General features: G+C 38.8%; 1 protein-coding gene and 2 long non-coding RNA genes across 5 annotated transcripts; all 3 read right to left on the bottom strand.

The window, feature by feature from the left end:
• Nucleotides 1-764: 764 nt before the first annotated feature.
• LOC307034482 (uncharacterized protein) lies at nucleotides 765-7,048 on the bottom strand. 3 transcript variants are annotated; one of them, XM_079673319.1, is made up of 19 exons: nucleotides 6,929-7,048; nucleotides 6,300-6,808; nucleotides 5,527-6,202; nucleotides 5,209-5,321; nucleotides 4,955-5,113; nucleotides 4,788-4,829; nucleotides 4,604-4,696; nucleotides 4,428-4,502; nucleotides 4,102-4,190; nucleotides 3,903-4,005; nucleotides 3,692-3,808; nucleotides 3,458-3,609; nucleotides 3,182-3,319; nucleotides 2,887-2,950; nucleotides 2,631-2,759; nucleotides 1,845-1,940; nucleotides 1,637-1,728; nucleotides 1,443-1,482; nucleotides 765-961 (listed from the first exon to the last, which is right to left on the bottom strand). In XM_079673319.1, the coding sequence occupies exons 3-19, from the start codon at nucleotides 6,002-6,004 to the stop codon at nucleotides 950-952; spliced, it is 1,992 nt and encodes a 663-aa protein (XP_079529445.1). In that variant the 5' UTR covers nucleotides 6,005-6,202; nucleotides 6,300-6,808; nucleotides 6,929-7,048; the 3' UTR covers nucleotides 765-949. The 3 variants fall into 3 exon arrangements, with proteins under 3 accessions (XP_079529445.1, XP_079529446.1, XP_079529444.1); XM_079673320.1 differs by having other exon boundaries at nucleotides 5,527-6,447; nucleotides 6,609-6,808; XM_079673318.1 differs by having other exon boundaries at nucleotides 5,527-6,808.
• A 2,282-nt stretch (nucleotides 7,049-9,330) lies between these two features.
• Nucleotides 9,331-11,527, bottom strand: LOC307033284. Its single transcript, XR_013806453.1, has 4 exons — nucleotides 10,335-11,527; nucleotides 9,949-10,099; nucleotides 9,719-9,850; nucleotides 9,331-9,394 (listed from the first exon to the last, which is right to left on the bottom strand). It is a non-coding gene; the product is annotated as an uncharacterized lncRNA (long non-coding RNA).
• Nucleotides 11,528-23,577: 12,050 nt separating this feature from the next.
• On the bottom strand, nucleotides 23,578-26,862 carry LOC307032485. Its single transcript, XR_013806276.1, has 3 exons — nucleotides 26,427-26,862; nucleotides 25,674-25,852; nucleotides 23,578-23,740 (listed from the first exon to the last, which is right to left on the bottom strand). It is a non-coding gene; the product is annotated as an uncharacterized lncRNA (long non-coding RNA).
• Nucleotides 26,863-27,651: the final 789 nt, after the last annotated feature.

The raw sequence follows: 27,651 nt of genomic DNA, 5'->3' as shown, positions 1-27,651 counted from the left end.
ATTTATCGTGTAAAATATCGCTGTTTAGGCATGACTTTATCGGACTGATCTGTACACAGGACTGATGTGCGATCTCTATTTTTCAAAAAGATAATAAATTATCATGTATATTCAATTTTACTTGGAATAGCCTACGTGGTTTGCTAAAATAAACAAACGTGCTATATCTATGATAGTATGCTAAACATAGGCCTATATTGTAATAAAAAAAGAAATATTGGCAAGTGAGCGTTGCAACGCAAGCCCTTGGCAATTGTCGCTTCTTGAGGGGAGTTTCCACTGCTTGCTACGATAACCAGGTGTATTGTTACTAGTAAAGACAAATAATTAAAAATAAATATCTGTATTGACACAGCAACGTGTACAATGGTGTTATTAGACTTGGCTACAGACTTAGGGCAGCTGTAACTGATTGCAGTTGCCACTGCTAGTGAGATGCTAAGATTTATATTTTATAAATGAGGCAAAGGACAGTTATATTTGATTGTACACATGTATAAATGTGTTATTTTAAATCAAGGCATATGTACTTAATTTGTATTATTTTTGTTGTTAATAAACAGATTAATGTCATTGTATCTGTTTTGTTGTTTAATATTTTAATTCTGGTTGAACATTTTTATTTAAATGCTTCAGATTATTCTTATTAGATATTGATATCAGTGAATCCAAACAAACCATGTTATTCCGTTAAGACAATCATGACAGTATATTAAAAATCAAGACACAATGCATGCTTTTTTATCCACCCTTTTATTGCGTTTTGAAAGTGGTGAACAATTTATATTTTGTTCGAGTTCTTGACAGAACGCTGAGTCATGCTCATCCAGCTCCCCTTGCCAGCTTTTCAGTGCTTCTCGGCTTTGCGCTCGGTTGTCCTTATCCTTATCCTTGTCCTCCTCAAAAACGGTGTTTTGGCACCAAATAGCAGCAGCCTTCAGATGTGTTATCAAGATGTTTCCTGCAAGAATGAAATACATTTACTTTAACTAATGCTTAAAAATGTAAAATGTAAATCTAGTAAATAAGCAGATTTACCTCAACTTCTAATTTCATTGAATAATTAAAACAAACCTTTGCATCAAATATAACCAGAGATTGCTAATCGAGATTGACATATCATTGCTTGCTTTACATTCAATAACATTATAACCTAAGATATGTTGTTGTTGTTGTTGTTGTTGTTGTTGTTGTTGTGTGTTGCATTTGAATTTAAATGAATAGTAGTTCCCTACCATTTTTATTGTGAATACCAGCAAATATACCATGATCTTTTAGTGAATGTAAGAAATCAAATCACTGCTAATCTAACTATAACATCTTCATGTATCTTTGCCTACAAAGCACACACACACTGCTTTTATATATATAAAAAGGTTGCCGAAATTAACATAATAGATTTGTTGAGTTAATCTTTTGTGGGTGCTTTGTAAAATCCTTACCTCTTCTGGTATGTGAGCCTCGTCTGCTGTCATGTCAGCTCTGGAAAAAGGACAATTATTTGTCAAGAAACTGGTGCCATTCCTTCATTACATTAAGGTAATCTTGATATGCAAAACCACTACATGTCCCTGGCAGAATGGATTTATTGATGTTGCACATAGGCATGTTTGCCTACAATGCAAGTGGGCTATACCTGGTCCTTCTATTGGATGTGCACTCCAGAAGCACACTTTCTGCCTGGTAGCGGCAGATTTTTTCTCCCCGTGACATCCACTCAATAAAAACCTTGAAACAAATATATTTGTAATTAAAAGCATGTTGAAATCTGACATTGAAATTAAGCTTATGCTGTGTTTTATGTTATTTAACTATAGTTATTTTACCAATACCTATCATCTCACCTCTGGCAAAAGGACCCCTGATATATAAAGCTGCTTCTCAGCTACAGTTCCAGCCAGTGAGAGGATATTTTCAATGCGCTGGATGATCTCCTCTGTCTGAATATAAAAAACATAGAGGAAATTAACAATGTGAGACCTAACAATGTGTGAAACTTGCTAATTGTAAACTAATAATGTTCCTTAATTGTTTTATGTATTTCTCCCTTGACCCCCTCTGTGAAAATATATGTATACAGATTTTCATGTCTGCCCGATTTTCACTGCGCAAGTGCGAGTTGGTCTCCCATATTATTGTACAGCTACGTACGGCAATCCAAACAGGACATATGACAAATCGGCATTTGGCAAAGAAGCAAAAAAAAAGACCACATTAATCTGAACGAGAGAAATGAGTTATTGAAATTACATCATCTTGTTAAGGCACTTAAAGACCTGCTTAAACCAAATATCCAAATGTATTTATATTAAGGACCAAAGTGCCTGTTTATGTGTAGCTGGCAATTGTGTTTGTTAACTATATTACATAAATCAGCTTTATCTGTCTGAGGTAATCATCATATATATATATTACACTGTGAAAAACAATGCGCTGAATGAATGTTACATTTGAGGCTTTGCAGACATACAATAACTTGCCAAACATACTGTATGTATTTGAAAATGTTATATAAAATTTAAAATATCATGATTTAAAGATACATTTTAAATGAATCAAAGGCTATTGTTTGCCATGCTTTAAATATCAGGAATGATATGCTAATGACATAGAAATAGAACTCTACATACCTTCATGTCATTGAACAGAGTGAAATGTTCGCTGTAATGATGACGTAGGGCTGGATCCAATCCTTTGTGTTTCCACAGATACATTCTGTTGGAGAGAACATTCCCACTCTGCAGGTTTCTCTCCAAGTCCTGTAAAGATATATGTTTATTTAGATGTAGATAAAGTTGTGCCCAGACTACACGCATGAATATTGAGTGCCATTTAGGTGACTCTTTGTAAAGTCCACTATAGAAATTGCATAATATATGTTATTACCTGGATCTCTTCATCTGTCATAATATCTCCTGACATGCCTTCCAGTGCCTCCAAGATGCCACTTCTGTACAAGACAAAATTAGGTTTCCAATAGCACAGAAATGTTAACATATTTCACTTTAAAATGAGAAAAAAGCAAATGTCCAAGGCCTTACATTGTTAGGCAATTTTTTATTATTTCTATTGTTTATTCGTTTAAACGTAAATGGAGTAAAACATATTCTTTAACCTTTTAATATGAACAAACTGAAAATGATTGACACTGACATGTGGGCATGTAAGAAGATGTACTTACAAATCACGTGTGTCGCATCCACAAAAGAAACTCTTCAAACTCAATTTCCCCTTTAAAGAAGCACATTGAAAATGCAGCCATTGTTTACACATTGTGCACTGGACCCATTTGTAGAGCTTGATGTGTTCATGGAAAAACCTGTCAAAAGGCAGAATTGGGACAACTTTATAAATATTCCACAATGCATTAGAAGTGCTTTCAATTAGTCTAGTAGTAACTATAGATAACTGACATTGTCAAGTATGTTGTGTGTAAAGTGCTATATAAAAAAAGTACTTAGTTGTCCCGCTTGCTCTCTGGAATAAACATGACTTGGTTTTCCAAGCCAGGCAATGGATGCTGGAGTGTGTCTGGTTGGCTTCAGCTTCCAGCAGTTCGATCTCCTTCTGCTTCATCTTTGCCAATTCTTCCGTGGTAGGTGGGAAGTCCTTTGTAAAAAATAAGAACTTGAGTTTGACACAACACTTCTCTTATTGCCAGTATTGAGTGATCTCAATGAATTAGTCTAACCTCAACATTCACAGTTTTAATCATCTGCGAAGCATGGTGCAGACGAAGAGTCCTGCACTGGTTGAGTGTCAGAGTCTCTGCAGTAACATCCAGATTTCTGACTTCATTTTCAGCTGCCTGGTTGGGAACCAAAAAAAAAACAATTGACTAATTGACTTTTAAGTATTCAGCAGATAGCACATGAATTTAACAGGAAGACAAGCTAACTCACAGCACACACAAAAACTCCACAATTAACAGAGTCCTGCTGCTTCCACTGGGGAGGACATGTTACAGTCCATCCGTGAAGACCACCAGAAAATCTGAAGACATTTCTAAAAAAGAAAGTCAATACATCAATAATAATATGTTGTCAAATAACCAGACCTAGTGAATTACTGTTGTATGTTAGGCTTTGACTGTCCCTTTACCTGAGTATGTCCATGTCTCTGTCACTGATCTTTGGGAAAAGCATCAGTGAATCGTAGATTTTAATCTGTTTAGCTTTGAAGTCCAGCACCTACGAAGAAAAATAACTGTCACCACTTCATTGAGAATTCTAAGAAAAAAGGTGACATGTAAAGTGTTAAAGTATGTCATGGTCTGGGTTATGGCATTTGCATTATATGCAACATTTAATCTGGCCCTCTAGACATGAACTTGCCTGCCAAAAATGTAAATCTGCTATCTTTAACTATCCAGTTCCATAAAAATTTCCTTTTTGAAAAATAATAATAAAATATTACTGATGGCTCACCCAAAGAATTAAGTGGTTTCCCCTCTCTGGAGAATAATCACCTACAAGTCTTGGCAGGAAGATCTTGTCTGACACCTAAGGCACAACAATAAATGGTAACATAATACATGTTAAAAACACATGTGTATTGTTGTTGTTCTTTTGTAGTATGCATTAAAAATAGTAAAAGGACCTACAGGGATGGACTTCACAACCCTATCAGTGACTGCTCCACTTCGAGTCCATTCACGATGCCACAAAATGAAGTCGAAAGTGCCCAAAGAACTGCACTGTAACAGAAAATGTAGCATTGATATTATAATAATCCTTAATAATATTTTTATAACATTATATTTAATGGGGAAAAGTTCAATCTATGACCTTGTTCTCTTGAGCCAGTTGTGCCACACGATAGTTAACTGCCTGTCAAGGAAAATACATGTTATAATAAAAAATATTTTTCATTGTTTCGTTTTTCACACTTTTTTTATCAGTATTAGGTAAACATTTCTGGAGCTTCCAAAGCAAGATTATTTATCTGCACTTACATCATCAGTCAGCCATGGCATGTTTACTGAGGACTGTCCCAACAACTCTGGAGGGCAAACACTCTGAATGTCCTTTCTGGATACTGGGAAACGCCTTGAGATTTCTGCCAGGTGTTGTTGTTCATTCCGACATCCAGATAACAATTCCATGAGTTTTTCCTTAAATACAAACATTATTACAAAATGAAGAGTTTTAACTGCTTAATTAAAGTTATTTAAAGAAAAAGAAATGGTAGAGGGGTGTGTTTATTCACCTTGTCCTTTAAATCTGTTGCATATGACTGTGCCAGAAATGAAGATGTAACAGTATTTTGAAGATGGATTTTAGGATTGCTGGCTGGATTAGCATGAAGATTATCCTTCCCCTCTGTAAAAATAGCACAAAAAATATATATTAGTAATGGTCATAAAATAATAACAAAATAATATGATGAACATGTTTACTACCATGTAAGGATTATGCTTTTACACAATAAGATCCAGTTGAAGGTTATGGCACTTTTTTTTAGCACTTTCACAACTCGGAAATTATTATCAACTATTATGTTATATCATCATTTTCCAAAATTTACCAGCAGATTGCAATCCCAGCATTCCATGCAGTCCAATAGACAGCTGGGTGTTGCACATGGCCTCCATTTGTGCCTTAAAACTTTTGTTGATTTTGTCGTTGTGCAACTCAAACAAAACCCTCAGAGTTTGTTTGAATTGTGGCTCTTTCATTTGGCACAATGAATATTTAACAGCTGACAGTTCACGATTCAGTAGCTCTGCCACTGAAGAGTTCACCTCTGTACGGAGGGTGGGGCAAATGTTCAGGCTTCTCAACTTCTCTTCTGGGCGTTTTTGATTTTTCTGATGAAATCTGTCATACAGAGAGAATCGTTCACATGTTCCTGTTATAGGATGTACTGCTGTGAATCTGTCACTATCTGGGCTTTCTTGCAGTGGTAATGGAGACCTCAGATTCTTCACCCACTGCATGTCAACGTGTAGTTGCCTGTTGGCTGCCAGTTCGATGTTGTCAAGGGTTCGTGCATAGTCTTCCATCGTTTGGTTGGAAGAGAAGCTGTTTGGTGCGGTTGTTGGTGTGTCGAGCAACCTGACCTGCTACATCCCAAATGTAGCAGGTCGGAAAGTGCTTGAAACTAAGAAGACCATCAGTATGGTCTCTTGCCGACTCCGTCCAAAACAGAATGTTCATGTAGTACACTATGCCATGTACACAGGAGAAATGAAGGACACCACCTAAAGAATAGGAACAAAAGACACATCATGTTATTGGAAATCAAACAATGTTTAATAAATGTTTGTATTTAAAAATATCAGTCAAGCTCTTTCTCACCACCAGCTTTCTGTAACTTCACAAAAAGCTTTGGGTAAATGTCCTTAAAATGAAGGAGTTCCAGAAGCCTGTTCATCAAATCCGAAATGGATCCCTCTGAGGACACACCCAGAGCATCACAAGCATCCTGGAGTTCCTTTTTTTGAGGCTAAAAGATTGAAAGGGACCATTTAAATCAATTCAAACCACAATACATATTGTATTATCTTGCATGACAAAACCCAATTTCAATGACAGAACTGCATAGAGGGCTATGTCTACATTGTCTAAAGTCTGAGAGAAAAAAAGAAACATTAGCACAAGGTGTACCTTCTTTGAGTCAATGATTCCCAGTATGATGTCTTCATTTATGTTGATGTTGGGATGCTTGATGTCATCTTTTTTTTTTTTTATTGCCTTTTTGGCCTCAGTTTTAGGTAAAATGTTACCAACTCTTGTTTTTTCTCCCATCCATGGTGCCAGTGTCGAGTGGTGAACAGAAGTAGAAAAGGGATTGGCCACAAATGTTCCTAGTAAAACATATAAAATTGCAATGCAAAAATTAAAAGATTGTGTATATATATATATATATATATATAAGTATCAGCTTGATGTCATTATACAGTTTACTATCACAGTGTAGTCCAAACCTGATATGAGGCCTTCGGCTATATGTGACTTGTCAAGCTCTGACCATGCCTTGACAATATCGACTTCCAGGTCACTTTCAGAAATGGTATCTGGATCAGGCCTTTTAAATGTCCCAACTGAAAGTTTAACAAGATTTGTAATGCATGAAAATCATACAACCTATTGCAGAGTAGTACAGTATCTACTTAGCACAAAGTGTGTATATATATATATATATATATATATATATATATATATATATATATATATATATATACACTTTATGAAAATACAAAATAAATTATTAATTCACATATTATTATAGGCTAAAATAATATGAATCATTGAATTACATTAAGCAACAACACTTAAGTGGGACATCAAAGGCAAGTTTCCAGTTGGCATCAGCTACTACCACAGCTGGATTGTGCCCACACTGGTGGCAATAAAAGTCAAACTTGAAGTTGGTCAGTGACAGAAAGTGATGGAATGCCCTCCTTACAATTTGGTGGTGGTACCGGTTGTCGTTGAACAATGACAGAGTGTCCAGCATGCGTCCAGTGGTTGTCTTGTTCTGTTTTTAAACAACATAGCAGGATATCTTCATTCTCAAAAATGATTGCCAAAGATATGATTTTGCAAGATTGAACATCATGAAACTTGGATGTATTTATTTAGGTTATACACAAAGCTTACCGCCAAATCAGACAGGAGAAGCTCACAAAGTGGCAGTGTCAAGATGACCCGGTTGTTGAAGTTGTGGAAACCAGTGGAAAAATCGTGGAATCTGACCAGATTGGCACATGTTGGGCACTGTTTTACAGCAACTGAAACACCTGTTGTTTCAAAGACATATTACACATACAAATTACTTTCATGTGTTATTGTTACAGTTGTCATTAAATAAATATATTTATAAGATATCAGGATGGATATACCATGCAACGTATAAGGAATCTTTTTTTTTAATGGTTTTACCTTTTTTGATATACTTAATCCCATACACCGTTGCTTGTGTGGTTACAATTTGTTGGGAGTTAAGATCTGGAGGGGTGGGCCCTGGACAGTAGGGGCAGGTTTCTTCTGAGGGGACAAAACAGGGGGGTGCTTGTCTCTCCTTAGTCCTCAGCTCCAACGGTAACTCCTGCAGGCACGGGATGCACTTTTTTGTTGATAAATAGTCTGTCATCACAGTTACTTTTTGAGAAGTGAGATTGTGTGGCTCACAGAAAGGGCTGCTCTCGACCATATGTGTTTCCAAGTCGTCTATGTCCTCAATTTGTAAGTCAGAGGTGACTAGGGTGCCTGGAGACTCCTGGAAAATCCACCAAATTCCCATCATTCGATGTATACATCGATGTGTTCTTCCAGTTCCCTGACACTGTGTCAAAGGTCACTCTGGTTCTTCCAAACCGGCACCAGTTGTCTCTTTCATCAGTAAAAACTGAAAAAAAATAACACCGTTTGGAGTAACCCTCGTCTCCAAAGAAAACAGGAACCACACTGTCCACACCATTGGTTTTTGCAGCAGTGTTTAGTTTTTCACATTTTGTCCCCCACTCAGAGGACATCAGCCCTTTGCTTAACATATCCTGCAAGGACGTGGATGTGAGGACTGCTGGCTGTGAATATGGTTTGGCACTTTTTGTTCTTTCAAGGTGTACACATTCTTTTCCAGGATTTCCTGAACACCAAGCAATGTGCATGAAAGTACGACAGTTCTCAACCTCACAGTCAATATTTGGTGGCTTTGTTGACTTGATGACATGAATGGGGAAAACTGGACTATGGTCATATTTTGGAGTGACATAGATTCCATTTCGTACATCTATGCATGTCATGGGTGTAGCATCAAGGTTGTGCACATCTTTGATATGCCGTCTTAAGTTTTTTGGTGCACTTAGCACAGATGTGCAGTGGGGACATGAGAAATCACTAGGATTAGAACGTAACCTCTTCTTGTGTTCCGCAGTGTCATCAGCTTTACGTTTTTGGGTGCTTGGTGTCGCTGCAAAAGACAACAACAACAAAAACAGTTATTAACATTGGTCCAAATGTAAACTTATAAGAAATGCTTATGGGGAACAGCAATCTATGACAATGCTGGTGAATCCCCATCACTGATGATGACATGATACACCAATTTCAGGGAAAGATTTTAAGGAAAAGAATTCACATACATCATTAATATCTTATTTGAAATAACATTTTCATTAATCAACAGTAGTGCAATGGAGATGGTTCCAGCAGTATGACAGTGAAATCGTAAAAATTAATATCATGGCAGTATAATATCTTTCAGTTCACATGTCATTTTCTGAATTACATAGCAATGTCATCACAAGGGACTTCTAACATTTGTTATGAATGCACAACATAGCACTTACTTGTCATAAAGGACTCGCTTCAAAAAAATTGAATAAAAAAACAGCAGATGATTGGAAAAAAGTGACTTGTATTACCTTTTTTTTTTTCAGAAGTAAGAGCTGTAGGAGAAAGACAATGTGAATACAAATAATTAAATATGGCGCACAATAGCATAATGTAATTGAATAAGTAAATGCAATGCTTATGTTATTTTTGTGCAGAATGCAGTGATTTTATACAAAAATGATAAAGACAGAAATATTACTTATATTCAACATATTGGAAAACATTTGTTATGATATGAGTTTACTGCATCTAGCTGTGTATTCGTTTTGTTTTCACCTGACACACTAGGCACTATCATTTAACAGCGTAGGCCTATAGTTGGATGATTAAGCTGCTTGCCATAAAGATTACATTTTTTTAAATGCAGAAAATCCTACCATGTTTGCTTTCAAAATGATTGATGATGGTGGAGGAGCGTGTGAAGGTTCTATAATGGCAAAATGGGCAATGGTAATGACTTCTGGATGCATTTTCAACGTCCTTGCAGAGGCAGGCGACCACAAATTTCTCTGAAAAAAGTGAAATTGTTACCATGATGCATTAAACATTTTTCCAATATTAATGAATCAAAATGTACTGTTTAACATCTTTCTTTTATACTTAATACCTTGGTTATTTTCAAAAAAAATAAACTGCTTCTCTGATATGCTTTATCTGAAGGTGATCCTTATTTGCAAGTTCATTTTGTTGACAGAAGACACACTGGCCACCAGCACTGGCCAATAAAGAAGTAACATCAGAGAACGTCTGATGTGAAGCTGTGAAGAAAAAAAACAATGGAGGTGAAAGAATCAAAAAGCCACCCCCATCCCCCATTGCCTACCGCACCGTCTACTGTATGTCACACAAATTATACTTTATAACTTGAAATAAACCGACGAAAAGTACTTGTTTTAAATAAATGCCTTAAATTAAGAAAAAGATAACTCCTTTTACTATTCTCTGTCGTTTAGCCTTCTTGCCAAACGTTGATTTACTTTACACCATCCTCACCTTCCATTTTCCTTAAGATGGCAGAAGAACCATCGACCAAGTCCGGAGTCTGTTGACATATAGAGAATAGTCAACAAGAATTGACACTAAATATATTACGGTGCTAAACTTTCTAGCTTTCAATGTTTTTTTATTAATTTAACATAGGCTATCCAGTTTTAGCGTATTATGTGTCATGTGTAAATAAAGTAAACATTTGTTATTGTTAAATAAAAACTGAAATGAAATCATATTTGTATTTTTCCATTACATTTATCTGCAAAGACCGCTGAGTTTTTGGTAAAATTCTCACATCTACATTTTCTCGATCAAGTCAATGAGGAAAACAGCAATGGCGCCCCTGTAAAATAATAACAGCCGATGCGAAGTTTGCTTTGCTAAAACACAACTTTCTTAGTTATTAACTTGAGTAAGAATCACTACATTGGTATAAATCTTATTGTCAATAACATTTATAACAATTAACACCATCTTCAAAAAAAACGGACGCATACATCATACATCTGTGGGGGTTTCTAATACATTACCAACAACCATTACTTTAATCACAAATGAAATAACTCTCTGTTTTCAGTCTTGTTCAGTTGTATGTTATTATGCACTAGTAAGCACTCTTTTTATGTAGTTGTTAGAAAACTAAGATGGTGTTTTTTGTTTTGTTTGTCTTACACCATGAGAATGATAAATACTTAAATAAACATGAAGAATGTTCTCTTAAGCATGATACTCCAAGCAATCCTCATTTAACCGTATATAGTTGATTTAATATGTTGAGGAAAGAGGGTTACAATGTAATATAATTACACCCTTGTTAAAACTTTTTGTGTGCATCAGTAAAAAGGTTATATGTCATGCATGCAAATATCAAATCATTGTGTTGCTAATTAACATAAACAGATTTTGATATGATACGTTGTATTTACTTTATTTATCTAAAATGTTGAAATCTTTGCGTTACAGCAAATAATAATAATAAAAAGAAACAGGAAATAATTTACACATTATTAGTAGATATTTATCTACAGAGTATCTAAAGAATAAACAATATAGCCTACTGAATATGTAAGAATACACTACAATAAACCATCTTACTAAAACCAATAGAAACATATATTTGTCTTTCTGAACCCTTTCATCCATGAATTATGAAAGCCTCACTCAGGATTTTTTTACCAATTGTTTTTATTGCTCTTGGGGCATTAAAAACAAGATTTTAACTTTAGTTTATTTTTATCTATTTTTTTCCAATTTAGAACATTTAAAAATACATTTAAAAAAAGAATTTTAAGGATGATGTTTTCCTTATTAATAAGTCACAAATCACAAACTCAGTAAATGAACACTGACATAACAAAAACACAGAAAATGACCACTAGTTTTCATAAAGTAAAACAGTAACAAAAGGAAATTACAGTCTTTTCAAGTGAATGTATATATTTATATATAAAACAAACAATAGAAGCACACTTACTGTCAAGTAGCCTATACCAACATTAACATAAGATAATCCTTATGTGTATTATGTATGATGGAAATCCATCAAGGGTGAAAGGTTCAGTTTAAACCAGTACATGGTTATATCATGTGCACAGCTATTGCTTATGGCAATGAAAATCGTATTGGTCCCGCCATGCGTTTTAGAAGGGGGATGATTTTAACCGTTTTTATTTCAGGGGGGATGCCATCCCCCCTCAACTCGAGTACCGAGTATTATAATGAAAATAGCACGTTTATTTATTTTAACAAACCACGTTCTCCAAGTAAAATCTATAGAACATATGTTTAATCTTTTTGAAAAATATGATCGGACCATCAGTAACAGATCATCAGTCTTGTGTACAGATCAGTCCGATAAAGTCATGCTAAAACAGCGACATTTTACGCGATAAATACGGGTTTAAATATCAGCATTTGCCACGGAAGGCGAGTGGCAGCTACCGTAAACCTTCTCTTAACTCTTAACTTGTGGCATTTACTTGCCACGGCAAGTTGTGGCATATAGCCTACTTGACACGGCAAGTTGTGGCATATATAAGTTGTGGCATATACTTGCCACAGCAAGTTGTGGCATGGTTGTGGCATTTACTTGCCACGGCAAGTTGTGGCTGTGGCATATACTTGCCACAGATACCACGGAGTAGCGGCCTCTGTGGCAGATGCCGGAAGTACTTGCCACTGCCCGCAGATGCCACGAAATGCGCTTGCTGTCTCTCCAGAAATGTGAGATCCGCGAGCCGAGATTTGAGATCCGCAAACGCATTTTTGGTCGACAAATACAAATGGATTCACAAATGCCTGATCGAAAGTTGTAAATGTTAAAGAGATATTCACAGATCTTTTTTTTATTTGTGAACATATTTAGCGTATTTGCATTTCCGTTTTACACTTGCGCATTTATTTGTGAGTTTTTTTATGTTCGCACAAATAATTATGAGACATATCTATGCCCATAGAGAACACTTTGAAATATTGGTGTTTTTCAGCAGGGAGAGGACAGAGTGTAGCAACATATAAATGTCATCTTATGTCTTCCTGTTCTGGTGGTAGGTATAGGTAGAACGCAGTGTTTGAGATGAGCCGAGACAAGCATCTTGAAGCACTTGATGATGAGGGGGTAATGTAAACTGTGTTCGTTATTCTTCCGTCCAGGAGAGAAGCTTTAAAAGCAGTAGCGTGGCGTGGGGAAAAAATTAGGGGAAGCCAATAATACGTCCTTTCTTTTGGGTGGGGGTGGGGGTGGGGGTGGGGGGGGGTGTGGTGGTCAATGTAATAACGTAACCAGATGAGTGATTACAGCGCCCGGTATCATTTTACACACACTTGTATCATACAGATGCAGGACTTACACGCGCCTGTTAACTGACCGAAAGGTCCGCACGCACTCTCCAGCCCAAACTCTAATAAGCATTCATTCACAAACTAAATCAGGAGACCTTTAACGTTTTACGTCCGGTTCGCTCCTTTGTTCCTCGCTGTACACAGCTCCAGTTTGGGTATTGGCCTGTCATCAGATTGTATTTGTTGTTGCTGCTGCAGCGGAAGTTTAGTACAATTATTTTTGATTAAATACTCAAAATCTCCACCCTCCATAATTGCACTTGCTTCAGTTGCTTGCTACTTTCTAACGGCGGTGAGAGTGGTGCAGTGACGCTATCTATCTTCTATCGATTAGATTTATGATTCGAAAATTATAAAAGTAGGGTAGACATGTGGATATTATCCGACTGAACAAAACGTGCATTTACCTAACAGGTTCTTTTTCCACTGACTTTTTTTCGAGCTATTTTCCAAAATCCTATGGAGAAATCCCATTGTTATTTTGTCGAGGGAAACCGAGCGCAGCTTACTTCCGCTTTTTGGGTCGCGTCACTGCACCACTAAGTTGATGCGATTTGATTGGATTGTGAGGCAAGGGAAGCCAGCCGCCTCTGGCTTCCCTTGGCATGGCCCTGACCAATCACAGGTTGGCAGGGGCATGACGTGAGCCTCATCTGATTGGTCAATCCCTCCATTTTTTTTCACCAAGGGAAGCAAATTTCGGCTGGCCTCCTCTCGCAACAGAGAGTGCAGTGCAATCTACTGTTTCACCATAGCATCTAGAGGGGCGCTGTTTCACTCTTTGTAAAATACTCAATGAGAATGGGGGAGAGACGGGCCGGCAGCAACACACAACAAAGATCTTCCGAAACTAAACGAAGTGTTTTTATTTATTTATTAAAATTATAACTACAATCCGAAAAAACAGGGGAAGCCTGGCTTCCCTTGGCCTCCAGGAGAAAACGCCACTGTTTAAAAGGAGACTAAATGGAGTCTCTGTGAAAGTTCAATTGGGTACTTTAATTTAAAAAAGCGCGGGTTGGTCACAAGCATGATATTGTTCAGTCAGACAAACAGCTGTGATCCGCTCCTCGTTAGGGAAGAGAAGAGGCCAATCTCTCCTCCGGTGCTGTTATATATCCTCTGCTGGCTCCTCCCCGCCAGCCGGCTCGCCTCGTCTCCAATGTCCGTTGTTGCATTTAAACAGAGGATAGGTTCTTTTCACATTCAATATATGCTTAACACACCTTTTCTCCTCATATTCTCTTTCATCACTTTTCATGTAACACATTCTAAACGCTGTAATCAATACTCTAAAAAATACTTCTCGGCTCGTTTGGTTTCCGGTCATTCCGGATGTTGTCACATGCTACTCTCGTCTGTAAACAATAATGTATTCAAATAAACTGTACCTTCATTTAATATTCAGCATGGTAGTATCTCGACATCTATAGTTGTAGTGTTGAATCAGTAGGCTTCGGTTTGCACCACTCCATATCATTTCGCTACTAAATTCACCTCTTTTGGAAATTGTAAATGTACCACATGCTAACTGCCAACCGGAGATGAAAGAGTTTCAGAATAAAGCTTAACAGCTGGTGTTGCACAAGAATTTCTGGTTTTTCAGTGGAAAACTGCATTAAAACTGACGGCATGTTTAAACTACATTTCCTCATTAAAACATGGATTTTAATTTCTAACAGTAACCACCTGACTGAAATGAGGAGCGGATCAGTTCAATGTGGTCAAACAAAAGGTGATGGCGGTTCTCTCCGTCATAGAAACACTGTGAATACGTTGCTGCTAAAACTGCCCCGAGCCCCATAGAAACACATGACTCATAGTCTATAGCCAGTGTTGGGACTAACGTAAGGTGACCAGATTTTCGTAAATTAAAACCGGGGACATTTTGAGTTTTGCGGTTAATATATCATTAACATATCCAATTTTCTTCACTGTTAAAGAAAAAAGGGGGACAATTCTGGTTCAATGTAATTCGAACATTTTAACTGTTGGATTCAAACAGAAGGACGATAGCTCATATGAGACTTCAAAGGTCTTTAATTTTGAAACTACATCATAATGTCCAGATTCTCTCTGATTGATTAGATGGGGTGTCCTGCTATCACCCTGAAGTGAAATAAGTATTTGATACTGGATAGTTTTTGTTTTATTCTTATCTAAAAACAGAAGGAACCATAGCCCATATATGAGATTTCAAAAATATTTTATTTTGAAATTCTACATCAGATTGTCCTGATTGACTAGATTGGGTCTCTTGCTATCGCCCTGAAGTGAAATAAGTAGTTGATTGACTTCGAATGACTCTTTGATTATGGACAGTTTCCATTAAATAATAATCAAAATATAGATTGACAATAGATCTAATTTGAGATTTTAAACAGCATACATTTTAAATTGTGCTTCAGAAAGTAATGTTATTTTAGGAGTGTTGTGAGATGGTGTCAACATCAATTGAAATTAGTCACCCAGTGGAAATGTCAGATATGTCTTCATAACTGTATTTTTACATTCACTGAGTTATAATGTGGTAGTTATACGTAGTATGTTTTAAATTATTATTGGTCACATTATATAGTACATATTTCTTAATTTAAGCTCCAGTATATATGAATATGTTTGGTGTGTTTTTTAGGTGTATTTGTTATTGACCGAGTAAACGCTTTTATTTTGAAGGCAGTTTTTACAGGCCTCTACCGTAATGCATAGGATATTCGCACACTGCAATATAACGTGCGGGCTGGCTTGACTGTGTTTTCCGAATTGGGGGCTGGCTTGACCACAGTCTGTTTACCCAGTGTTTCCTGACATGAAAAGTTTTATTTCACGTTGCTATGTGTTTTTAACGTATATTAAAAAACGGGGACATGGGGACGTCTGGTCACCCAAGACTAATGCCGTTATCTTTGGCAGTAACTAGTACTCTAACGCAGTATTTTTTAAATTCAGTAACTCAGTTACCGTTACTACATGGTGCGTTACTCCGTTATTTTATGTATATAGTCTCGGCTCCCAGACGTTGGTGAGCGGCGCCAACAGCGAGGCGAACAGAGATGAGAACTGTACTTAAGTACAGTACTTGAGTAAATGTACTTAGATACTTCCTGTGTCACATGCGGAGACACGCTGTGGGCGTGTTTGTGTTTACTAACAAGACTATCATGCCGGCGGCGGAGCTCTAGTCGAGTTTCTCTGCCTGGAGATATTCTCACTATTTCACTTTTGTCGAGCCCAAAGAAAAGAACGTTTTAGTTAAATGTAAGTTGTGGCTTGGCGGGTCAAAGATCCCATCTACTGTAGGGTGACCAGACGTCCCCGTTTTTCGGGGACAGTCCCAGTTTGTATTGGCCTGTCCCCGGTTGAAACTGTCCCCGGAAATGTCCCCGTTTTTTAAATATACGTTAAAAACAAATAGCAACGTGAAATAAAACATTTCATGTCAGGAAACACTGGGTAAACAGACTGTGGTCACGCCAGCCCCCACTTCGGAAAACAGTCAAGCCAGCCCACACGTTGTATTGCGGTGCGCGAATATCCTATGCATTACGGTAGAAGCCTGTAAAAACTGCCTTCAAAATAAAAGCGTTTACTCGGTCAATAACAAATATACCTAAAAAAACACACCAAACATATTCATATGTACTATATAATGTGATCAATAATAATTTAAAACATACTACCTATAACTACCACATTATAACTGAGTGAATGTAAAGATACAGTTATGAAGACATATCTCATATCCACTGGGTGACTAATTTCAATTGATGTTGACACCATCTCACAACACTCCTAAAATAACATTACTTTCTGAAGCACAATTTAAAATCTCAAATTAGATCTATTGTCCATCTATATTTTGATTATTATTTGATGGAAACCGTCCATAATCAAAGAGTCATTCGAAGTCAATCAAATACTTATTTCACTTCAGGGTGATAGCAGGAGACCCCATCGAGAAAATCAGGACAATCTGATGTACAGTTTCAAAATAAAAGACCTTTGAAGTCTCATATGAAAGATCGTCGTTCAAATGTTCGAATTACATTGAACCAGAATGGTCCCCCTTTTTTTTTAACAGTGAAGAAAATTGGATATGTTAATGATACATCGACCGCAAAACTCAATGTCCCCGGTTTTAATTTTGAAAATCTGGTCACCTTAATCTACTGCCCAAAACAGCAATTCAAATCTGTTGAAACATCTGCAGAAACAACATGCTGGGACGAAGATAGTAGCTAAGACCACAGACCCAGACTCATCCGACGCCACTCCACCTCCACCTAAGCAACAGCAGCTGGATTTCAACCGAGGGACTGCTTGCCAGGGAAAAGTTGATAAAGCCATTGCACGGTATGTTGTAGAACACATGCAGGCTATTTCTATTGCTATTTCTTGATCAACAGATTGCATTATTCTCCAATGCAGTAACAGTACTGAAATGAAGGGTATAAGGGCATTAATGGGAGCCCTTTGTTTAAGTAAGTAATGCGTTACTGTTCGCAGTAGGGGTTTCACAACTACCAATATTTACTAGTCGACACGTTTTTCAAAATAGTAGTCGACTAGTCGTTACGTCATAATAAAGACACACAAAGAGAGGTTTACAACTGTATTTTCTATTGGAACTCATACAGTAACATTAAACACTGCATTTTAATTTGTGTTACATGGCTGAGTAAATAACAAACAGTAACTGGACTCAGCAAAATCCACAGCAAAAAACTCTTGTTTACATAAATGCCACGTAAATCCAGTGCCAACAGCGCATTGCGCAACACTGTATTCGCTGTCCTCCACGATAACGTCCACCTTTCCATATTTTTGGTTTGAACACCAACGCATCGACATGTGAGGGAAGGAGGCTTGACCGCTTTCGGGTGACAGTGTTGCCTGCCAGGGAAAAAACCCCTCACTCGGGGTGCTTGTGGCTGGAATAGCCAGGTAGCTCCTCGAAAGCGGGGGAAGCGGTGCACGTTTTCTGCCCACCACTCCAGTGGATTATCCATTGTGGGGATATGCGGTGTCCACTGGCAGTAATCCCGTAGCTCATCATCCGCATCACTGTTGACCCGTGTTTTCTTGCTGTTCGTTTGCCTCTGTTCAGTGCTGACGCCGGTCCGTTGCTCACTGGTGCTAGCTTTACTGCTAGTGCTAGCTGTCGGCAGCGGGTGTTTCATCTTCAGATGGTTGCGCATAGCAGATGCATTTGTATTGTACTTCAGTACAGCTGTACACAACTGACACTTCACTGTGGAGTTGGTTACATCTTCGTTGAAGTACTGCCATACATAAGAATGTCGGACGTGTTTTGTAGCATTTTGCAGCACCTCGTTTACCTCCATTTTTTTCACGACTAGTTGACTAGGGCCTACAGCGCCGACTAGTGTTAAAGGTAGTCGACTAGTCGATTAGTTGGTGAAACCCCTAGTTCACAGTAACGCATTACTTTTTGGTGTAAGTAATCAGTAAAGTAACTGAGTTACTTTTGAAATGAAGTAACTAGTCATGGTTACTGGTTTTCAGTAACTAGCACAACACTGGAAACCAAAGCCCAGTCTGCTCGGATTGGTTAGCTGGTTGGCTCTGTTGTAGATGTCCCGCCCCTTAGCCATTCACGTACAATGTGTTGGAGCGCCATGGATAACTTTGGGGTTTTGTGCGGGCCATTTACATGCACAGAAACAAATATAACACACTTCCGGAAAGGGAAAACACCTAAAAAGCACAATAGGGCCCCTTTAAGTACAGTGTAATGTAATAAACATAAGAAACAATACAGACTTCATCTCTTACAGCTTTGATGTTTATTTCACTTAGAAATTGACTAAACCAACTTGAATAAAATATAAAAGCATGCACACCACTCTATTAAAAACCAACTTGAATAAAATATAAAAGCATGCACACCACTCCATTAAAAACTACGGAGCCCCTAAAGTAGGTGTCTCAGACTCCAGGCCCGCAGACGTGGCCCGCGAGACAGTTTCTCATGGCCCCTTTGTTGATATCATGTAATAGTGTTAATCTGGCCCGCGCGTTTACGTTTGCGCTTTATATTTCAATTTTATTTTTCCCGCTGCTGCTGCTGCTGCTGGCAGGGAACTGCTGCGCGGAGTTCCCTCGCCCCTCCCCCCTCCGAGGGAACTCCGCCACACGTCAATCAAATGCGCGCAGCGGAATCAATCCAGACTGATCCAAAAGTGACACAGAGTGGAAGCAAAATATATCGCCATGTCTTCGTCAAAACTTTCAGGGAAAAGAAATATCGATGATGACCACAGAACATTTCAGGAGAAGTGGGAGACTGAATATTTTTTTGTTGAGTACAGGGGAAAAGCAACGTGCCTTATATGCACAGAGAAAATTGCTGTATACAAGGAGTATAACGTCAAACGTCACTACTCAACTAAACATGCAGAGTATGCAAAATACCTGGGAGATGAGAGATAGAAAAACGTCACAGAGCTAAAAAAATTCTATGGAAGCAACAAAATCTCTTCAAGAAAGAAAGCAATGAGGCTGATTTAGCAGTCGAAGGTAGCTATGTGGTGAGTGAGATGATTGCTAGGGCGGGAAAGCCGTTTACAGAAGGCGAGTTTGTAAAAAAATGCATGTTGCAGGCTGCCAGTATAGTCTGTCCGGAAAAGAAGGGTCAGTTCAACAACATCAGCCTGTCAGCTAACACAGTGGCAGAGCGCATTTCTGACTTATCAAGCGACATATATGATCAGCTGTACGACAAAGCCAAACTTTTCCGTGCATACTCTGTGGCTCTTGATGAGAGCACAGATATCACTGACACCGCTCAGCTCGCAATGTATGTCCGTGGTGTTGATGACAATTTTGAAGTGACAGAGGAGTTGCTTACAGTGAAACCAATGCATGGCCAGACCACCGCTCAGGAGATATTTCAGCAACTGTGTGATGACATTGCGGATATCGGTCTGCCATGGAAGAGGTTTGTTGGAATTACGACGGACGGAGCGCCATCAATGACAGGGAGAAAAAACGGGCTCGTGGCACTTGTTCAAAGAAAACTGGAGGAGGAGGGTGTGGAGGAGGCTATTGCTCTGCACTGCATTATCCATAAGCAGGCCCTTTGCAGCAAATGCTTGAAGTTTGACAGTGTGATGTCTGTCGTTGTGAAATGCATCAACCATATCAGATCCAGGGGCTTAAAGCACCGCCAGTTCCGTGCTTTTTGGAGGAAATTGAGTCAGAATATGAGGATGTGCTCTACTTCACAGAGCTACGTTGGCTCAGCAGGGGAAACGTCCTGAAGAGGTTTTTTGAGTTGAGAACAGAACTGAAAGTATTCATGCTGGAGAAGGGTGGGATGGCTGTTCCCGAGCTGAGTGATCCCAAATGGCTCATGGACTTAGCTTTTCTTGTTGACATCACGCAGGAGCTGAATGCTCTGAATAAGAAGTTGCAGGGCCAGGGCCAGCTTGTTAGTGCAGCATATGATAATGTCAGAGCATTCTCTACAAAACTGATGTTATGGAAAGCCCAGCTCCCTCAGAAAAACCTCTGCCATTTCCCAGCATGCAAGGCTCTCATGGACAGGGGCACAGCATTTAGTGGTGAGAAGTATATTGATGCCATTGTGAAGCTACAGGAGGAATTCGATCAGCGGTTTGCAGACTTCAAGACACACAGAGCCACTTTCCAAATGTTTGCAGACCCCTTCTCCTTTGATGTGGAAAATGCCCCTGGTGTGCTTCAAATGGAGCTCATCGACCTGCAGTGCAATTCTGAGCTCAAAGCCAAGTTCAGGGAAGTGAATGGGAAAGCAGACAAGCTTGGACAGTTCATGAGAGAATTGCCCCCCTCCTTCCCTGAGATTTCCAGGATGTTCAAGTGGACCATGTGCCTTTTTGGGAGCACATATATGTGTGAACAGCTCTTCTCCATCATGAACTTCAATAAGTCAAAGTACAGGTCCAGACTTACTGATGCACATCTTCAAGCCATACTGAGGGTTTCAACTGCTTCCTCCCTCAAACCAAATGTGGCTCAGCTGTGTGAGAGGAAGCGCTGCCAGATCTCTACCAGCAAGGAGTAGGCAAGAAAGAGCAACTGTACATAGTTATGTTGTGAAGAACAGTTCATGTTAAGAAGATGTTGAAGAACTGTTAATGTTGTATTTTTTAATAAATGTTTTGCGGAATACTTGAAGCGGCCCAGACTTGCCCAGACTCTACGTCCAGCGGCCCCCAGGTAAATTGAGTCTGAGACCCCTGCCCTAAAGGGACATTAAAAAAAAGTCTTTTTGGGGAGAAAGTTACCGGTGCGCCAAGGAGGAAGTGAAGCGCACAGGACACAAGCATTTCATTGCAGACTGTTATGTTTACGTGGGGAAATGACAGTGCATTATTTGAGATATATTTCGTACTCAGACTTCACTTTAAGGACATTTCAGCCAGGGTGTGTGGTGTCGTGGATATTTTAAACTCTTCAATACTGTAAAGATGTACAATGAGAGTAATCAATAATAAACTGGTGAAAGCAGGCAGCGTTGTCTTTCGTTGGTTCTTTATTTGAAGCGCTTCAAAGGTACATGTCTCACAGAGTATAGAGTAGTCTGCAGGAGTGCACACAGGGTATAATGTGTGTGTGTGTGTTTTATAGAGGACTGATTGCTGTGCAGGAAGTAAAAGATAAGACAACTACAGAAAACTATTATCTTACAATCCTCCCTTAGGGAGGGCCGGATTCAAAAGGTACGACCTTGGCGGGATGCTCCCTTGTGGTTCAACAGGTTGAGTTGCTCCAATACAATTTCTAAGCATAATATAATCATTTGGCTTTACCATATAAAGTAACATAAGAAATTGCCACTACAGTGGTCACTCCAGGAGGCAGCAGGACGTGTAACTCAGAGAAGAGCAGCACCAGCGCTCAAAGAGCTTTTACGCACCGCCTTCTGTGTTTACCTTCATTGAACAGCTATAAAGAGTGACCACAGGCCGTTTTAACCACACACACCTCTACACACACACACCGAACTGCCCGATTACTCCCCCTTTTATTCGTTTTATGAAGGAGATCGCCGGTCATTGCATGATGGGCGGACTAGGACTAAAAATCACCCCAGGAATCTCACCCTGCCCAGCCGACGTAAACTGTCAGGGGGGCTGGGGCAGTCCGCCACTGGCTCTGTGTGTGTGTTCTGAGTGTTTGTTTCCCTATAAAAAAGCTGCGGGGGAAGCAGGTACTCTGCGAGTCACGGACATTAATTCATAGATCAAAGCAGACTGGTTTACAAACTCTCCTGTTTTGCCAATCCGGTGCTTAAACCAATGGCTCTACACCCCTGGCCGAAATATCCATAAATTAAGTCTGACTTCAAAATATAGTCTATCTCAAATAATGTATGCTCTGTCATTTCCCCACGAAAACATAACAGTCTGCAATGAAATGGTTGTCTAATGTGTGTTCCACTTCCTCCTTGGTGCATCGGTAACTTTCTCAAAAAAAATAAAGTCAGGAAAACGGATTTGTTTCTCGTGCGCACGAGAAACAAATCCGTTTTCCTGACTTTATTTTTTTTGCACAAATAACATAAATCTCCCATTGGAATACACAATACACTTCAGAGCAGTGCTGCCCCCCTGCATAACTGTAGCGATGTATATGTTTTAGCTGAATACACGTTGTTTAACCCTAACTGATGCAGTCAGTCACTTCTTTAATGTTTGTTCTGCAATGAAGTTGTGGGGCGCTGAACTGTTCCTTTGATTCTTTTGATTTATGATAGTAATTACTTGTCTTGCAAATTTGAAGGAGGGTGAGCAAGCATTTTGAGGAACATTCATCATTAACTCCTCCAACAAATATAGTTTATTTAATAATAATACTGAATATGTGAATCATAACAGGGATTGACAGCTGATAGGAATAATATCATTGTTAATATTATCATATTCATACAGACACACATCGATGAGACAGTTAATTAATGTACTTATTGCAGCAGTCTGCATAGATTTGGTACCCCAAGAGTGAAACCAACTAATTCAGTTAAAATTCATTAAATGAGGTCTGCCACCTTATATATTTATGGCTTTACTGATGTGCCACAATAATGTCACCAAATGTTATTGAGTTAAAATATCAATATTGTGGCTCTCCAAGTTAACATTGATTCATGACTGCGATTAAATCAGCATAATGTAAGAAGTACCAGAAGAGAGCGAACATAACTAAATTGGTGAATGTCCTGTTACGACCTGTTTCAATGTTACAGCATGTGTACATTACATATATTTTTTTGCAGATAAGGAATCTTTTAAAAATCCTTAACCTCATAGTAGTAAATATTCATTTGATTTCCATCTAGCTTATGGTGTCAGTCAACCAGTAATTGAAATGATGAGCTGCTATACTTACTGTTGGAGGGCTTCCACCTTGCGTCCATCAACATAGTGGTGAGGAGCGGCCACCAGGAGCTCATCCCTCTGGGTCATGTTTCCCACAAATTGCAAGGAGCCCAAGAGTGAGAGCTCCTCTGTGGCCTCCTCCATTGCCTCTCTGGCCCCTTCAAGGCTTGTTGCATCGGCAATCTAATGTTAGAAATGTGAACATTTGAATACAAAATTCATGGATAACATTATGCTACAATAATGATCATTCTGAATTGTCCACCCCTATAAGTTAAGCTAAATATATTCTAACAATGGATAACGATTAACTTAAGGGTTTCACTTTATAATAAGGGTTTATAATATTCCTTAATAACATAAATCTCCCATTGGAATACACAATACACTTCAGAGCAGTGCTTGAATTGGGCCGGTACTCACCGGCACGCAGTACCGGCACTTCTGATTTTTAACCATGTGGTACCGGCACTTCTTACTGAGTACCGGCAAGGTGCCGGTACTCAGTAAAATGCCGGTACTCAGCCGCCGGCAATATACGTATATATTGTAAACGCAGCGCAAATGTGGGTCTGACTCTGCCTCACAGAGGGTGACTGGCTGTCTACATGACGTGGCCTGCCGACATTGCCACTTTCATACAGATCATACTAATGCCCTCCATTGGTCTCTGTGTGTCATTCAAGCTCGGGAGGGTGTGTGTTGGTGTATGTGTGGCACGAGCGAGCGAAAAAGCGCGCGCACCGGTTACGTGTATTGTTGTTAGCATCTGGTGCTAGCTAGCTGCGCTAACGGATATAAGGAGCTGTTTCAACAACAAGGTGGAGGGAGAGTCCTTTGCTGTCAGACTGAGAGGCTGATAACTACAGCTCTGGTGAGGTAAATTACTCTCGGAGTCTTTAGATAGTTAACTTAGTTTAAGTTATCTCAGTGGGTCTCAAACGGTTCGGTCACCATTTATGTAAACACATATTTCCATTTGAGGGGGTAGTGATTAGTAAAATATGCATGAATAATACAAACAAAATGTTAACTAGGTGAAAAAAGGTAAGATAAACTTGTTGAGAGCTAAAACTAGTCTTTGCTGTTGCCTCAAAGAGGAGCAGGGGGAGAGGAGGGAGACAGGAGAGGCCGATTCAGGAGCCCAGACACACTCACAACTATAAATGAACCAAAAACAAATAAATAAACAAGTTTCAATGTTTTTTCATATTGGATATTGTATGTTATTGGTAATGGCCATGTACTTATGATTTTATGATTATTTAAATGTATACATTTTTGTTTCATATGGGTGTAGTTTCTTTATTTCCCCCTCAAAATGCACCAGATTGATGCATTTAAGTCCAACATTTTAAAAAAAATCTTACCGGGGGAGCATGCCCCCGGACCCCCCTATAGGATTTGTTCCCAAATAGATTTGCACATTTTTTTAAATAGTAACCCATCTCCATATGTTTCTTTTTGGGTAGTAGATTTAAACTAGAGGGCTATCACTTTGTGCAGCAACGCTATTGACAAATAAATCCAGCAAAATGGCACAAAAAACTGGTAGTGGCCTCAGGGACGAGGAGTCATTTAACCAGCCAGTAGGAGTCAAGCTTTACTTTCTTTTATATCCATAAAGAAAAAGTTAATCTGTTTACAGTTGTTTCATTATGGATGTTGAGAGGTATCCATATATCTCTTCATTTTGCTCTCAAAGTGCACCAGATTGATGCATCTAACTTCAATATTTAAAAAAAAAAATTCCCGGGGGAGCATGCCCCCGGACCCCCCTAGACTAGATGGTGTCAGGTCCACTCCCCACTTATAAAAATAGCACTTTACCACTGCACCCCCTCTAATCTCAGATGCACCCTGAGTCATTTTGTTTAAGTACAGTGAGCCTTTCTAAAATATACAGTAAAGAGACAAACCCACCAGCATTATAGGATATACTATGACTTTGTGCCAAATACTTGTTGCTGATTTAGAGTCCTGGCACCTTTTTTATTCCAATTCAAGCACTGCTTCAGAGTAAGTATGCTATGACAAATTCAAGAGTACTGAGTCTAAGGACACACCAGACCGAAGCTTTGTACAAAATTTGAATGGAAAAAAAGAATGTACTTGCCTTTTGAGCTTGGCCCTCAGGGCGAAATCGAATATGTCGTCTCTACAGGCAGGGAGAGGTTGTAGACCACTGTATCTGCCTGTATAGGCGCTCGGAGAGAAAATGTGGAGACACCGACCCCTGAACCAAGCAGATGACCAGCATTTTGGCGACCACCCTGTATAGCCCTTTCTGTAATGCTGAAGATAAAAAAAAAGTATTACAAGATTATACAGTGACCATACTAGGGCTGCTCGATTATGGCAAAAATCATAATCTCGATTATTTGGGTCAATAAATGTAAATGCGATTATTCATTGACTTTGAAAACATCCATTTATTGGAGAAAACAATTTGAACAGTATGTTTAACAGTTGATTACCCAGAACGTTAAGTATAATTCAACTGAAAAACCATAATCGTTTTATTTCGATTACATTGTTTTCGTAATCGTTCAAGCCATAATCGTAATTGCGATTAAAATACGATTAATTGAGCAGCCCTAGACCATACAATGTGTCCTGATCTTATATTTAAAAAAACCTATGAAAACTAACATCACTAAAATAAGACACAATTACACTATGCAGTGTTAATAATACAAAAATGCAGGTTAATACTATGGGTTAACTTACTATTTCTTGGCACAGTATACATTTTAAAAGGTAAACGTTTAATTAATAATACATTTCCCATAATATATGTTTGCTGGTCATATATTATGCATCTTAAAATCGACAAATTACAATGCTTTTTATTTACTTCTTAACTTACCAACACTGTCCAGGGCCAATGTCCTACTCTCCTCAGGACCTTCGAAGATGCTGTTATGCTGAAGCTGTCTCATGAGAAGAGTACAACATTCCCTTGTGGGACCCCCCTCATCAACGGCACCCTCTGTGTCAACAAAAATGACATCTATTTTGTTTTCCGGGTCAAAACCGGTCCTGGAAAAGGCTCAATCACATGAGGTTGACACGAAGGACTCACAGGAACTCAGATGCACGATTCGGTTGACTTCAAAAATATATTTTATTAATAAAATACTTTTTCAAAACAAGAGATCACAAGGTTCTACTAGGGTTCTCACAAGATCTCTAGGTTGCTCAACAGATCACTAATGTTTACAGACATGGACTCGACGTGGAGACAAGACGAAACGACAAAAGGAGAGCAGGGCTATATATACACACAACGGTTAATGAGGCACAGGTGAAAACAATCAGGGGCGGGGCTGGTGATGATGAGCACAGGAGACAAACAAGCTGGCAGGTGACACACAACGACAGGAAGTGTAGACACCTGAAAAGAGATGGTAGAGTCAATAACAAAATAAAATGCAAGGCCACACTAATAAACACAAAACAATAAACAAAAATAACTCTAATGCTGAAACCTTACAGAGGTGGGCTGTGAGGTGACAGCGATTCCTGAAAAGATAAGAGTCAGTATTCTTAACCCAAAAAAAATCTGCGGTACTGCTTTAATCTAACTCAAGTCCTGAATTTCGTGTCTTGATTGAAATCTAAAACTTTCCATTTCAAATGGGTCAGAGCTATCTCTTCAAGTACATTATAAAAAACCCAACCGTTTTGAAACACATGTCAATGAGCTGGTTATGAATGTATGTCAACATTTGGTAATTGTCCTTACTACTTTTTATTTCATACCTCAACTTGGGGAACAACCCGAGATGGGCCGGGTAACGGTTGAGGGTGGGAGACAGGTTCACTCTGAGGTGGAGCAGCACCCTGTAAAAGAAGCTGCTTACTTTAGATATACAGAATTATACAGTGATCAATGTTTAATTTATTGTATTTGTCCTGTTGTTTTTAAATGTAAACATTCATCTACCTTTGGCCGAATGTAGAGATTTGACCGACCCAAGGCATTGCCTGGTCGGATCTCCCTTGGACACAGGGAGGTGAAGGCAACAAATCTCCGCTGTTGTTCAACCATCCGGCAGAGGTCAAATTCTGGAGGGACGTTGGGCACTTTC

This window comes from Notothenia rossii (assembly GCF_949606895.1).
Source record: "Notothenia rossii genome assembly, chromosome: 3".
In the NCBI taxonomy this organism is placed as follows: Eukaryota; Metazoa; Chordata; class Actinopteri; order Perciformes; family Nototheniidae; genus Notothenia; species Notothenia rossii.
This window is presented reverse-complemented; position numbering and strand designations above follow the sequence as displayed.

What these genes read in the sequence shown, in the direction of transcription:
- LOC307034482 (XM_079673318.1), bottom strand. Translation starts at nt 6,004, where the DNA reads ATGGAAGACTATGCACGAACCCTTGACAACATCGAACTGGCAGCCAAC. An exon ending in CAACAGATTTAAAGGACAAG is followed by an intron (nt 5,114 to 5,208) that starts GTGAATAAACAC and finishes TTTGTATTTAAG; the next exon opens with GAAAAACTCATGGAATTGTT. An exon ending in TTAAAACTGTGAATGTTGAG is followed by an intron (nt 3,610 to 3,691) that starts GTTAGACTAATT and finishes TTTTTTACAAAG; the next exon opens with GACTTCCCACCTACCACGGA.